This window comes from Petaurus breviceps, unplaced genomic scaffold (genome assembly GCF_028583685.1).
Source record: "Petaurus breviceps papuanus isolate PSGF00001 unplaced genomic scaffold, PetGlider_PUasm1.0 90734, whole genome shotgun sequence".
Lineage (NCBI taxonomy): Eukaryota > Metazoa > Chordata > Mammalia > Diprotodontia > Petauridae > Petaurus > Petaurus breviceps.
In genome coordinates, this window is record NW_027187327.1 from 3,809,874 (window position 1) to 3,822,536 (window position 12,663).

The 12,663-nt window shown below is 34.9% G+C and overlaps 1 protein-coding gene across 3 annotated transcripts in view; it reads right to left on the minus strand.

The window, feature by feature from the left end:
• Positions 1-12,663, minus strand: part of TTK (TTK protein kinase) — a 42,016-nt gene that overhangs the window by 2,609 nt on the left and 26,744 nt on the right. For all 3 annotated transcript variants that reach the window (XM_069066962.1, XM_069066964.1, XM_069066963.1), the window contains 8 exons: positions 9,179-9,302; positions 7,990-8,082; positions 6,490-6,647; positions 6,242-6,393; positions 3,947-4,071; positions 3,574-3,654; positions 2,352-2,528; positions 316-406 (listed from right to left, as the gene is read on the minus strand). In XM_069066962.1, coding sequence (XP_068923063.1) covers positions 316-406; positions 2,352-2,528; positions 3,574-3,654; positions 3,947-4,071; positions 6,242-6,393; positions 6,490-6,647; positions 7,990-8,082; positions 9,179-9,302 — 1,001 coding nt within the window. The remainder of the gene's footprint in view (positions 1-315; positions 407-2,351; positions 2,529-3,573; positions 3,655-3,946; positions 4,072-6,241; positions 6,394-6,489; positions 6,648-7,989; positions 8,083-9,178; positions 9,303-12,663) is intronic.

The window sequence follows — 12,663 nt, forward strand, 5'->3', positions numbered from 1 at the left end:
TACTGGCACCTCTGAGACATTAAAAGAAAGAGAATGGTTGGGTTCTTTATGTAGGATTTACTGAAAAGTAGAGAAAAGTTCAAATAGAGTAAGGCATAAAGAGGTTATGATTTTCACTGATGGAGAGTACCTAAAATGATGAAATAGTAGACCTAAAGTATCAAATTATGTAGAAGAAGGAAGGTCGCAGAGAATGGCAAGTTATTCATTTTTAACATTTATTCATAAGTATATTTTCATTACTATTTATTTTTTTCATATATTTTTTCATTCATTACTATTTTAATTACTTGCTATTAACACAAATTTTATTACCTGGTTGTGACTGAGTTTGAATCTGAACATATGGATGTACCAAGAGCTCAGGAACAGATATTCTCTGTTTAGGGTCTCTTATTAAACAACACTATTGGAAAGGAGAAAGAGGCAATATTTAAAAAATAATTATTCTTATATATGGTCAAGCCTCTAAATTCACACTAGAAAAAAATGACTGATTTGTATTAACACAATAGAAATTGCTTACCTGAACATTATTCACCCTAACTTGTACACAAAATTATTTCAACATGACTACCTCCTCCAAATTATACATAGAGTTCCCTAAATATTTATACAATTTTAAAGCTCCCTTGAAAGCAGAAAGAGTTAAATGTACTATTAAACGTATACTGAGCTGGGGCCTTCCCAATTAAGATCAGGGGTAAAGCATGGATGTCCATTATCACCACTAATTAAAGTGTTAGAAATGTTAACTGTAGTAATAAGACAAGAAAAAAAATGAGGGAATAAGTACAGGAAAAAAGTAAAAAAAATTATAACTTTTTGCAGATGAAATAGTTTACTCAGAGAAGGAAAGACAGAAACAAGTATTTATTTAGCATCTAATATGTGCCAAGCCCCGTGCTAAGTGCTTTACAACTATCATTTCATTCGATCCTCTCAACAACCCTAGGATGTAGGTGTTATTATTATCCCCTTTTTATAGATAAGGAAACTGAGGCAGAGACTACGTGATTTGCTCAAGTTCACGCAACTATGAAGTGTCTGAGGCCAAATTTGAACTCATACCTTCATGATTCCAAGTCTACTGTTCTCTCTCAGAATCCTAGAGATTCAACTGAAGTTAACTGAAACAATAACCAGCAAAGTTGTAGGATATAAGATACAAAAAAATCACCAAGAATGTCAAGGGAAATGACAAAAAAAAGTAGGAAGGAAAAGGGTGCCAGTAGCATCTATGAAACTATACCACAAAGCAGTAATCAACAAAAATTATTTGATACTGGTTAAAAAATAGAGAGAGGTCAATTAGTAGAACAGACTAGGTATACTGTGTACAGAAACAAGAGAACACAGTAGCCTAATATCTTGATAAGTTCAATGATCCCAGTTCCTGGGGTAACAATTCATTATTTGACAAAAACTTTTAGAAAAACTGGAAAGTAGTCCAGCAGAAACTAGCTATAGATCAACATCTCACATCATATACCAAGATAAGCTCTAAACAAATACTTGAATTAAGATATAAAGGGTGACAGCATAAACAAATCAGAGGACCAAGGCAGAAATCACTATTCAAATCTATGGAGAGTGGAAGAGTTTATAACCAGTCAATGGAAAGAGGATAACAGGAAAAAAAATGTACGATTATGAGCAAATAACACTAGAAAATTTCTGCATAGAATCTATTTAGCTAAAATTTAAAAGGAAGCAAGTAACTAAGAAAAAAATTTCTGAAGCAAGTTTGTTTGAAAGGATTCTCATTTCCAAGATGTATATGGAAATGATTACAATTTAAGAGCCAATGACCAAACTGGTCAAAGAATATAATAGGCAAGCTTTCTAAGGAAGAAATCCAAGCTATCAATAGGCATATAAGAAAAAAGCTACAAATCAACAATAATTAGTGAAAATACAAATAAAAGCAGCTCTGAGGTTTAACTTCACACCCATCAGATTAGTAAAACTGATTTTTAAAAAGGGGAAATGACAAATTTTAAAGCTCTATGACAAAGCAGGCACATCAATGCACTATAGGTGAAGTGATGAATAGTTTCATCCATACTGGAAAACAGGAAGTAGGCCTCAAAAGTTATTAAACTATGCATATACTTTGATCCAGAAATACTTTTTTTCAGCAGTGGAGGTTGGGGAATATGGCAGGGAAAGAAAATAGATATTTGTTCAGTGGGCTTTTTTTAATTCACTAACTCCGTTATTAATAGTTATGCTATTTCTAACAGCCTATATATATTTTTTAAATTAGAAGACAATTAATGAAATTTTCCTAATCTTCATCAAGCACACATATGTACAAACATATATAGATAAAATATTTTACTAGTTACCCGTAGCACATCTTGTAGATCTTTTTCTGCAATTTCGGGGAATTTTATTTCATGATCAGGATCAATTATAGCATGCAACTTGGTGATCTGATTTATTATATGCTGAAATGGAGTCTTCCCATAAGTCATGCTGTATAAAATGCATCCTAAGGACCACACATCACTTTTTGGGCTTATCTAAGAAAAAACAACAACCCCCCCCCAAAAAAAGCAAAATCCAACTTAATTGCATTTTCACCAAAGGAAGGAAACAAGCATTTATTAAGCATCTTTGCCAAGCACAGTGCATTTTATTCTCATAACAAGTCTCAGAGGCAGGTGCTATTATTATCCCTATTTTATGAGTGAAGAAACTGAGGCAAAAGTTAAACAGCTTGTCTAGGTTCACAAAGCTATGAAGGGTCTGAGGGTGGACTTTATCTAAGGTCTTCCTAACTCTAGGCCCAACATTCTATCCAGTAGGCCATTTAGTTGTCAGAACTATCAGCTGTCACACAATTTAAAAATATTCACTTTTAAATATCAATAAGTTCCAAGAAGAAACACCATCACTGTCATAAATCACTTTATTTCATCAACATTTTACAAAGTAAAATGATTCATTAGTAGAGTTTTACAAAACTCTTGACAAGTACCACGAAAAACTTTATTTGGCTATTACAACCTAATAACTATAAAAATGGAATTAAGTAACCTACAAATAACAATTTTCTGGCCTAATAAAAAATGGAGAATTCATAGAATAACAATCTTAGAGCTGGAAAGAAACACAGAGATCATCTAATTCAAACCTCTCATTTTACAGGTGAAAAATAGTGACGTCCCAAGAAGTTATATCATTAGCTCAATGTCACCAATGAAGCCACTTGAAAACAATGTCACACTGTACTTTACTAAGCACATGATGTGACCAGATTATTATTTAAAGCATTCCACTTAGAAACTCTTTAATTCCTGCTTAGGTCAGAATTTAATATTACCACAACTACTTAAAAGTACTTTTGAATTCTGGAGGCTATTGTTTGAATGTAGTCTATGTTACTAATTAACAGTACCATAATAACTTCAAAAAGGAAAAGAAATAGGAAATTTCTGTAGTAGAAAAAGTTGATAGATCACTAGGTAACTTTAAATAGTATCAGTTATTTAGAAAGCTCATTTAACAGGTCAAGTTCTAGTGATATTGAATATTTTCTATTAAAGAAAATAAATATGACAGTACCTTTGATTTGGATTTCCCGTTCTCTCGTGAAGAAGACATGTCTTTGATGGCTTCTGGAGGCATATAATTAACTGTACCAACCTATTTGTCAAACAACACAAAATTAGAAAATGAAATATTTTTAGTCTTAATTTCATCCTATTGAAAAATTCAACTTTTACATGAGATAAGTCATTTCCTAATAAAATTTGAAATTTCAAATATTTTCCATAAATAAGCTAAAGCCCTCAGGAATCATGTAGAGTTGAGAAACTAGTTACCAAAATAATTAAATAGTTTGTAAATGAACTCATGTTACTAAATTATTTAATGCCTACAGATAAGTATTTTAACACTATCCCATATACTGTGAACAATACTTTTTCTTTCTTACCTGAGAATCTTTAACAATGCTTGTCATATCTGGCTGTATTTGGTTTGCAATCCCAAAATCAATTAGCTTTAGCATTCCATCAACTATCAGAAAGTTAGCAGGTTTCAGATCACTATGAACAATGCCTCCAAAATAAAATTAATTACACAATTAGACAATACAAATTATGCATATATTCTTTTTACCACTTGCTAACACAGACAAAATCTTTTTCAATGAATCATACAATTATTCTTCAATATTTGCTACATAACATTGGCATTGTGTCAGACAATTCAGGATATGAAGAATTATAAAACTCTAGCTGGCAGGTACTTCCTGTCCACAAAGAACTCATAATCAATTTGGGAAGATAAGATACACAAAATAATTATTGAACAACATCATACTTATATGAGTATCATTCAGTCCCAATAACAAAATATATTATGTAACTGACACAGAGTAATATATAATAACTACATTGTTTAGCTAAAGTGCAAAAGGACTTGGAGAAGGGAAAATATTAACTTGTCTCAAGAACAACACAATTTTAGATTTAGAAGACAGTCCAACCCCTGTTCATGTAGACTAAGAAACTGATACTAGTAATAATATTAATGAAATTAACAAATGACACTTAAATAGTATTTTAAAGTTAATATGGTATTTTACATAAATGACTTGTCAGTTTCACGAAGACACAGGAACTCTAAGAGGTTAAACTGACTTTCACCATGATCACATAGCTAATTGGATACCAAATTCAAATTCAGGTCTTTCTGACTCCAAATCCAGCAGCAATTTTTCTACTATACTAAAGTGCAGAGGTATTTGCCTTCTTAATGGAAATGGTTCTTTAGAGAAAGTTAGATGATTAACTTCAGCCCTAGTTATTAGCTAAAACTTGAATATATGAGGCATTTAGTAGAACATTACTCAAAACCAAAAAAAAAAAAGAAAATAAATCAAAACATATAGTCCAAGCCAAATTATTTTTTGTACTTGCCCTTCCATGTATTCGTAATAAAAATGATAGGAAGAGTTATAGAATATTATGCATATACAAGAATGTACTAGGACTCTTCTCTGAATCTTTTATCATCTCTTCTGCCTCTTTTTTTTAGTTCTGGGTCAGTAGTAAACTACATAAACACAATAGACTCCAATTGGCCACAGCTTCTATTATAGAAGCTATGGTCAATTCATTTTCTCACGTGAGAAGATAAGAAAAATGAACAAGCAATAGTTACCCAGGCTGACTAATGAGAATGGCAAAAGAGTTGTAGGAATATTTGAAGTACAAATCTTCATAACATAAAGAAAACTCATAACCCATTGGTGGACCTTTTTCATTAAAAAACAACTACAATAACAAATTACCAGACCTGAGTCTCAGGTTGGACTACATAACTTCTAAGGACTCTTTTAACTTTGTGGTCTTCAAGAAACTGGGCATACAGAGCACAAACAATACTGGACAAAAAATTAGTTGTTATAAAATATAACAGGCTCCAAGAAAAGATTTTGGAATCCTGTTATATTGTTACACTGAGAGAGATGTGCTTTACAACATGATGTGTATACACATGGGAAAAAGCTTAATCTGAAATACGATCATACTCAAGGTAGAGTAGTTTAAAAGTTCTTATTCTTTCATTTAACATATACATGTCCATCTTCTACTCAGCTGTTAGATGGAGTTTCCTTAAGCACATATTTGACCACACTATACCCCACCTTCATTCAATAAACTCCAGTGACTTCCTATCACTTCTAGCATCAAATATAAAACTTTTTGGTATTCAAATCATTCATAGCTTGGCCCCTTCCTACCTTTCCAGTCTTCCCTTTACATACTGTTACATACTGATTGCTTTGAAGTTTCCTCATACAAGACTGTTCTACTTCCTATTTATACATTTTCACTGTCTCCCATGCCTGGAATACTTTTCCTCCTAGATTCTATCTTCAACCTTCCTTCAAATCCCAGCTAAACTCCCACCTTCAACAAGAAACCTTTCCTGACCCTGCTTAACATCAGTGACTTCCCTTTTTGATCATCTCCAATTTATCCTGTATACATCTTGTTTGTATATAGTAGTTTGCATGTTTTGTCCCCCATTCAATTCTGAGCTTGAGAGCAGCAGCTGATTTTACTTTTCTCTCTATGCCCAAGATTGGAATATATTAAGAGGTGAAAAAATTCTTACCAATAGGTATTTCCACTTTTCCTTAGATGAACACATAGATGTGTGGGGAGTTAATAGTATGATAAAGAACAGGTTTATAGATAAATATCAATTTAAAAGTTACCATGCTGGTGAATTGTATGAACTGCTTCTAACATATTTTTCCAATAACTTTTCCGTTCCCATGGATTGATTGTTTTTTTCTTTTTAAGCCAACTGTTAAGATCAATATTTCCACATTCCATCACCATATAGATATGGTGGCCAGTGATTTCACTATAAAAAAAAATTAAGTTACATTGTAAATGTTATACTAAAATTAAAGTAACTTTGATTTTTCTCAAAAAGTTTTAAATGTTTTTTTTCTCTTACTAATCATAAAGTCGAATGATCTTATCACTGTGCTGTTGTAGTTTACTTAAGAAAGCAATTTCATTCCGATAGCTCTCAATGATTTGAGAGTCTGCTTCTTCCAAATTCACATATTTTATAGCATATATCTGCTTCTTTTCACTCAATACTTGAAATACCTGTGAAAGACAGCACATACACACAAATATCATGTTCTTTTTAAAAATTCTACTTTCATATCCCTAAGAAAGTCAATTTTTTTCATTGAAAGAAATTCTTAATGGAACATTGAATAAAAAAAGAGTGAGGAATTTGTTAGAATGATTATTTTGCCTAAAAGATTGAAAACTTATACTCAGATGGTACTGTGTGTGAGACATAGTTGTGAGTATCAAATAAAGGATGAATGAGTTAAGTTAAAATCATAGGACCTATAGGTTAGGATTAGAATTTTAGAAATGGAAAGGAATTTTTGAGATAGCCTAGCTTTCTCATTTTATAGAAGAGGAAACTGAATCCCACAGAGGTGAGAAAGGCCTTAATCAATATTACATAGTAAGGAACAGAGCTAGGAATTTAAATTTAGATCATTAGGTTCTAAATCTAATACTCTTTCCAGGACACCATACCATTTAGCAGCTAGTGCCCCTTTACACAGTTGGGAGAATCAACCCCAAGTAATTTAAAGTTTAGTTTCAACCTGTAACAGAACTAACACAATCACTTCAAACAAGCAATTTAATTTCAGAACCCACATTTCATTTTGCTTTGCAGTGAGCTAATGCCAATCCATGAAGCACAAAACATTTTAAAATTCACTAAGATTCAATCTATTCTGTCAGTAAGATACCAGAAACATCAGCTCGGTAGGGACTCTCCACACTTAACAGAAATACTTTTTCGTCTCCTCCTGATTCCCCACTAATATTCTCTACTGGATTTTATTCAGATCAATTCTCTTCCTTCTCAGGAGATGACTTTGACTGACTACTAAGACAGAGCTCATTTTATACAAGTTCCCTCAATTCCTCTTCTTCATCTCAAAATCTCCTACCTCTCTCCTCCTAATTCCCTGATGAGAGATAAAACTGGACCTCCTTTGTCAAGGCTATTTAATCTCTCCCTGTTCCTAACAGGCCTTTTCCCCATTTCCATTAATTATCCCTTCTTTTTCCCATGTCTTCCACCTCTTTCTCCAATCTATCAAGTTGCCCCTAAGTGGCCGCTATCTTAAAAACATCAGCAATAAAGCCCTCCTTAATGTTGCCTTTCCATCTCTCAACCATTTCACCACCAAACTGCTTAGAAGTGTAGCAGTCCATATTCTATTTTATCAAGTTATTATTTACATCTTGCATTATTTTAACATTTAAAATTTCTATCTTGACTTTCCAAATCAAATGTGAAATTGTGAATGCTTTTAGAAAAGAGATCATACCTTGTTCAACTACAATATGTTGCACATAGTAGGTACTTACTAAATATGACTTGATTTAATAACACATAAAAATTATTACTTACCTTACTTGAACCTCCACTTCCTATCTGCTTTAACATGGAATAAATTCTTCCCTTAACTGAAATGTACTCATTTGAAGAAAATGATCCTGAAATCTGATGAAAAGGGAAATTAAAGGAGTAAATATAGTTTCTAATAATCTGTATTCACTCAGTAAAACAGAAACTATTTTACTGCAGAATATTATATTTTGTAAATACAATGACTTTCTAAGACATTTTTAAACAGGTCTTTATGATTCAAAGAGGCAAATAAAATAAGGAGCCAAACTCAAGTATCTCTAAAATCTTTTCTAGCTCTAAAACTTACAAGACTTTAAATCATCAGATAAAAAATCTCAGCTGTAGATTGATAGATTAACTATTTTTTTTTAAATCAGCTGTGATTTCACTAATGTTGGGGAACTCTTAAGAAATTTCCACCAATGCAATCAGGCACCTGCTAAGAAATGTATAGCTTTAACAAACTGCTTGGGACACTGAGATATTAGATGACTTGTACAGGATCACATAACAGTATATGTCAGGGACAGGACTGGAACCCAGGTCTTCCTGACTCCAATTCCAGTTTTCTATCCACTAGACTTCACGTGACAATATTTAACTAGTTTGTTTTAACTAGCTAATTAAGTATTTTTAAAAATAGATCAAAGGGGCAGCCAGGTGGCTCAGCGAGTAAGAGCACCGGCTCCCAGGGTCGGGATGACCTGGATCGAATCCCGGGGTCAGATACTCAGCACCACACCCAGAAATAATAACTGGCCGTGTAACCTTGAGCAAGTTACTTAACCCCGATTGTTTAAAAAAAAAAAAAAGATCATAATAAGGAGCAAAACCAGAGTCAATAAGACAATTACGTTTTTAAACTTTAGGCACATGGGGATTTCAAGCGGGTATAATCTAAACCCAAAATAGATAAAAGTCATGACTGCTTTATTTCTAGAGGTATCCAAGTTATGATTAGATTACTATCAAGAACCTGCAGGAGTGATACCTATATTGGGAAGGCTAACCTAGATGAGGTTTGCATTTTCTTCCTACTCTAAGGTTCTTTGAAAAAAATGTAAAATATATTTAAGTTATTACCACAGGCAGGAAAGGGAGGGAGGGAAAAGAATATGCATTTACATAGCATCAGGCACTATGTTAAGTGCTTTGCAAATATTATCTCATTTAATTAAATTCATTATACCTGTAAACTTTGAAACGGAGTAACTGGTGTTTGTTGTTGCTGCTGTAAGTAGGAAGGTTGGCTGTAAGGAGTAGAAAACTGATGTCCTGGAAGAAAGTCATTCTTCACAACTGGAGTTCTAAAACTAGAATATAAATAATTGTACTGCTAAAAATATTAACTTTTTGCATATAGTTTTTAGTTTTCCTATAAAAGAAAATAAGGTTTTATGTTTTTTACTTTTCCTGTACTAAAAATGTGCAATTCCAAACAGTGAATGTCAATTTATAATCTCAATAGCATCTGAATCAACTTCTATTATTTTGTTATTTTTAAAAATTTATTTATTTTTAGTTTTCAACATTCATTTCCACAAGATTTTGAGTTACAATTTTTCTCCCATCTTTCCCTATCCACCACCCCAAAATAGCAAGCCCACTGCACACCCCTTCCCCCAATCAGTTCTCCCCTATATCCTCCCCCATCATCCCCCTAACTTTCTAGTAGGGCAAGACAGACCTCTATACCCCAGTGCCTGTACATCTCATTTCCCAGTTGCATGTAAAAAATGCTTTTTTGTTTTTAAAACTTTGAGTTCCAGATTTTTTCCCTTCCTCTCTCCTCACCTGCCCCCACTGGGAAGATAAGCAACTCAATATAGGTTGTACATGTGCAGTTACCCAAATCATTTCTATAGTTGTCATATTATGAAAGACTAACTATATTTCCCTCCATGCTATCCCACCTTCCATTTCATTTTCTCCTTTGACCCTATACCTTTTCAAAAATGTTTGCTTCTAACTACCCTCTCCCCCAATCTGCCCTCCCTTCTATCCCCTACTCCCAATTTTCCTATAAGATAAGATACCCAGGGGCAGCTAGGTGGTGCAGTGAACAGAGCACCGGCCCTGGAGTCAGGAGGACCTGAGATCAAATCCGAATTCAGAAACTTAACACTTACTTATGTGACCTTGGGCAAGTCATTTAACCCCAACTGCCCTGCCTTTCCCCCTTCAAAAAGCCAAAGGAAAAAAATAATAAATAATAAAAAGATACCCAGTTGATTGTGTGTGTAATTCCCTCCTTAAACTATGTATATATATGTATGTATACATATATACACATATGTTCCCTTCAATTTCCTCTTACTGAGAACAGTCTTATGAGTTACAATTATCATTTTTCCATGTAGGAATATAAATAGTTCAACTTTGATAAGTTCCTTAGGATTTCTTTTTCCTGATTACCTTGTCATGCTTCTCTTGCTTACTGTATTTGACAGTCAAATTTTCTGTTCAGCTCTGGTTGTTTTCATCAAGAATGCTTTAAAAATCCTCTACTTCATTGAATGACCACATTTTCCCCTGTAGCATTATACTCAGTTTTGCTGGGTAGGTGATTCTTGGTTTTAGTCCTAACTCCTTTGACCTCCAGAATCATATTCCAAGTCCCTTAATGTAGAAGCTGCTAGGTCTTGTGTTATCCTGATTGTGTTTCCACAATACTCAAATTGTTTCTTCCTGACTGCTTGCAGTATTTTCTCCTTCACTTGGGAATTCTGGAATTTGGTTATGATATTCCTAGGAGTTTTCTTTTTGGGATATTTTTCAAGAAGTGATCGGCGAGGGGGCGGAGCCAAGATGGCAGGTAGAAGCTCAACCTTCCCGCGACTCTGGCTTCCACCTTCCCCAATCCATGTAAAAAGGGGACTCTAAACAAACTTTGGAGGTACAGAGCCCACAAAATGAAACAGAGAAGCTAACCTCCCGCTGAGAACAGCCCGGCAGGCCAGCAGGAATCGACCACCACAGCGCTCTGGGAGCCAAGCCCAGCCCCATGCCGAGGCTTTAGCCCCAGGGAGGGCCTAACCAGCCACGGCCAGAGGGAATGCAGATCAGCAGCAGCAGTGGCAGTTTCCAGATTTATTAACACATAGATGCAAAGGACAAAGTGAGAGGCCAGTGCAGTCTGGACTTTGGGACCAGTAAGTGGGAGTGTGTGGCTTTTACCCCGGGGCGAAAAGCCACAGAGACGCTGGCACAGCCAGCCAGTGCCATGTGTTAGCTTCAGCTCCTGGCCTGCAGAGTGTAGGGGGACCAAGCACCAGTCTGAGGGGTAATCTTTAAAAGTTCTTGCTTTAACCTGCTTAGATCTGGATTGCAGTCTAGGGTGGAGGTCCTGGGGTGTGTGTCCAGCTTGCCAGAGTGTGTGGAGACCTCAGAGAGGGCACCCATCTAATACCTCCAGAAGCTGAGAAAACCCCAGCATTTGGGACTAAAACTCCCCTGTCTGGTGGCAGAGTTCTACTGTGGCAAAAAGCCCAAAAGTCAAGTAATTGAGTGGCAAAATGAGCAGGCAAAGGAAAAAAAGCAGACAGAAGATTCCAACATTACACTCCTATTTTGGGGACAAAAAGGAGCAAAGCATGGAACAGGAGGAAAACAGTGAAGTCAGAACTCCTGCACCAAAAGTTTCAAAGGAAAATACAAGCTGGTTACAGGCCATAGAGGACCTTAAGAAGCAGATAAGAGAAGTGGAGGAAAAACTGGGAAGAGAAATGAGAACAATGCAAGAAAATTATGAAATGAGAGTCAACAGCCTGACTGAAGAAAATAATAGCTTAAAAAACAGACTGACTCAAATGGCAAAGGAGGCTCAAAAAGGCAATGAGGAGAAGAATGCCTTAAAAAGTCAAATTTGCCTGATGGAAAAAGAATCTCAAAAGCTCAATGAGGAGAATCATGGCTTCAGAATTAGATTGGAGTAAATGGAAGCTAATGACTTTATGAGAAATCAAGATGCTGTTAAACAGATCCAAACAAATGAAAGAATACAAGGCAATGTGAAATACCTTGTGGGAAAAAACACTGAACTGGAAAATAGATCCAGGAGAGATAATTTTAAAATTATTGGACTACCTGAAAGCCATGACCAAAGTTAAGAACCTAGAAATCATCCTCCAGGAAGTTCTCAAAGAAAACTACCCTATTGTTTTAGTACCAGAGGGCAAAATAGAGGTTGAAAGAATCTACTGATCACCTCCTGAAAAATATCCCAAAAAGAAAACTCCCAGGAATATTATAGCCAGGTTCCGGAATTTCCAAATCAAGGAGAGAATATTACAAGCAGCCAGGAAGAAACAATTTGAATATTGTGGAAACACATTCAGGATAACACAGGATCTGGCAGCTTCTACACTGAGGGATCGAAGGGCTTGGAATATGATATTCCGGAGGTCAAAGGAGCTGGGATTAAAACCAAGGGTCACCTACCCAGCAAAACTGAGTATCCTGTTTCAGGGGAAAATATGGTCATTCAGTGGAATAGAGGACTTTCAAGCATTCTTGCTGAAAAACAGTTGAAGAGAAAATTTGACATTCAGATACAAGAAGCATGAGATGGTAAACAGGAAAAAGAAATCATAAGGAACTTATCAAAGTTGGATGGAAAAACATGTTTTTCCTACATGGAAAAACTATAATTGTAACTTATGAAACTTTTCTCAG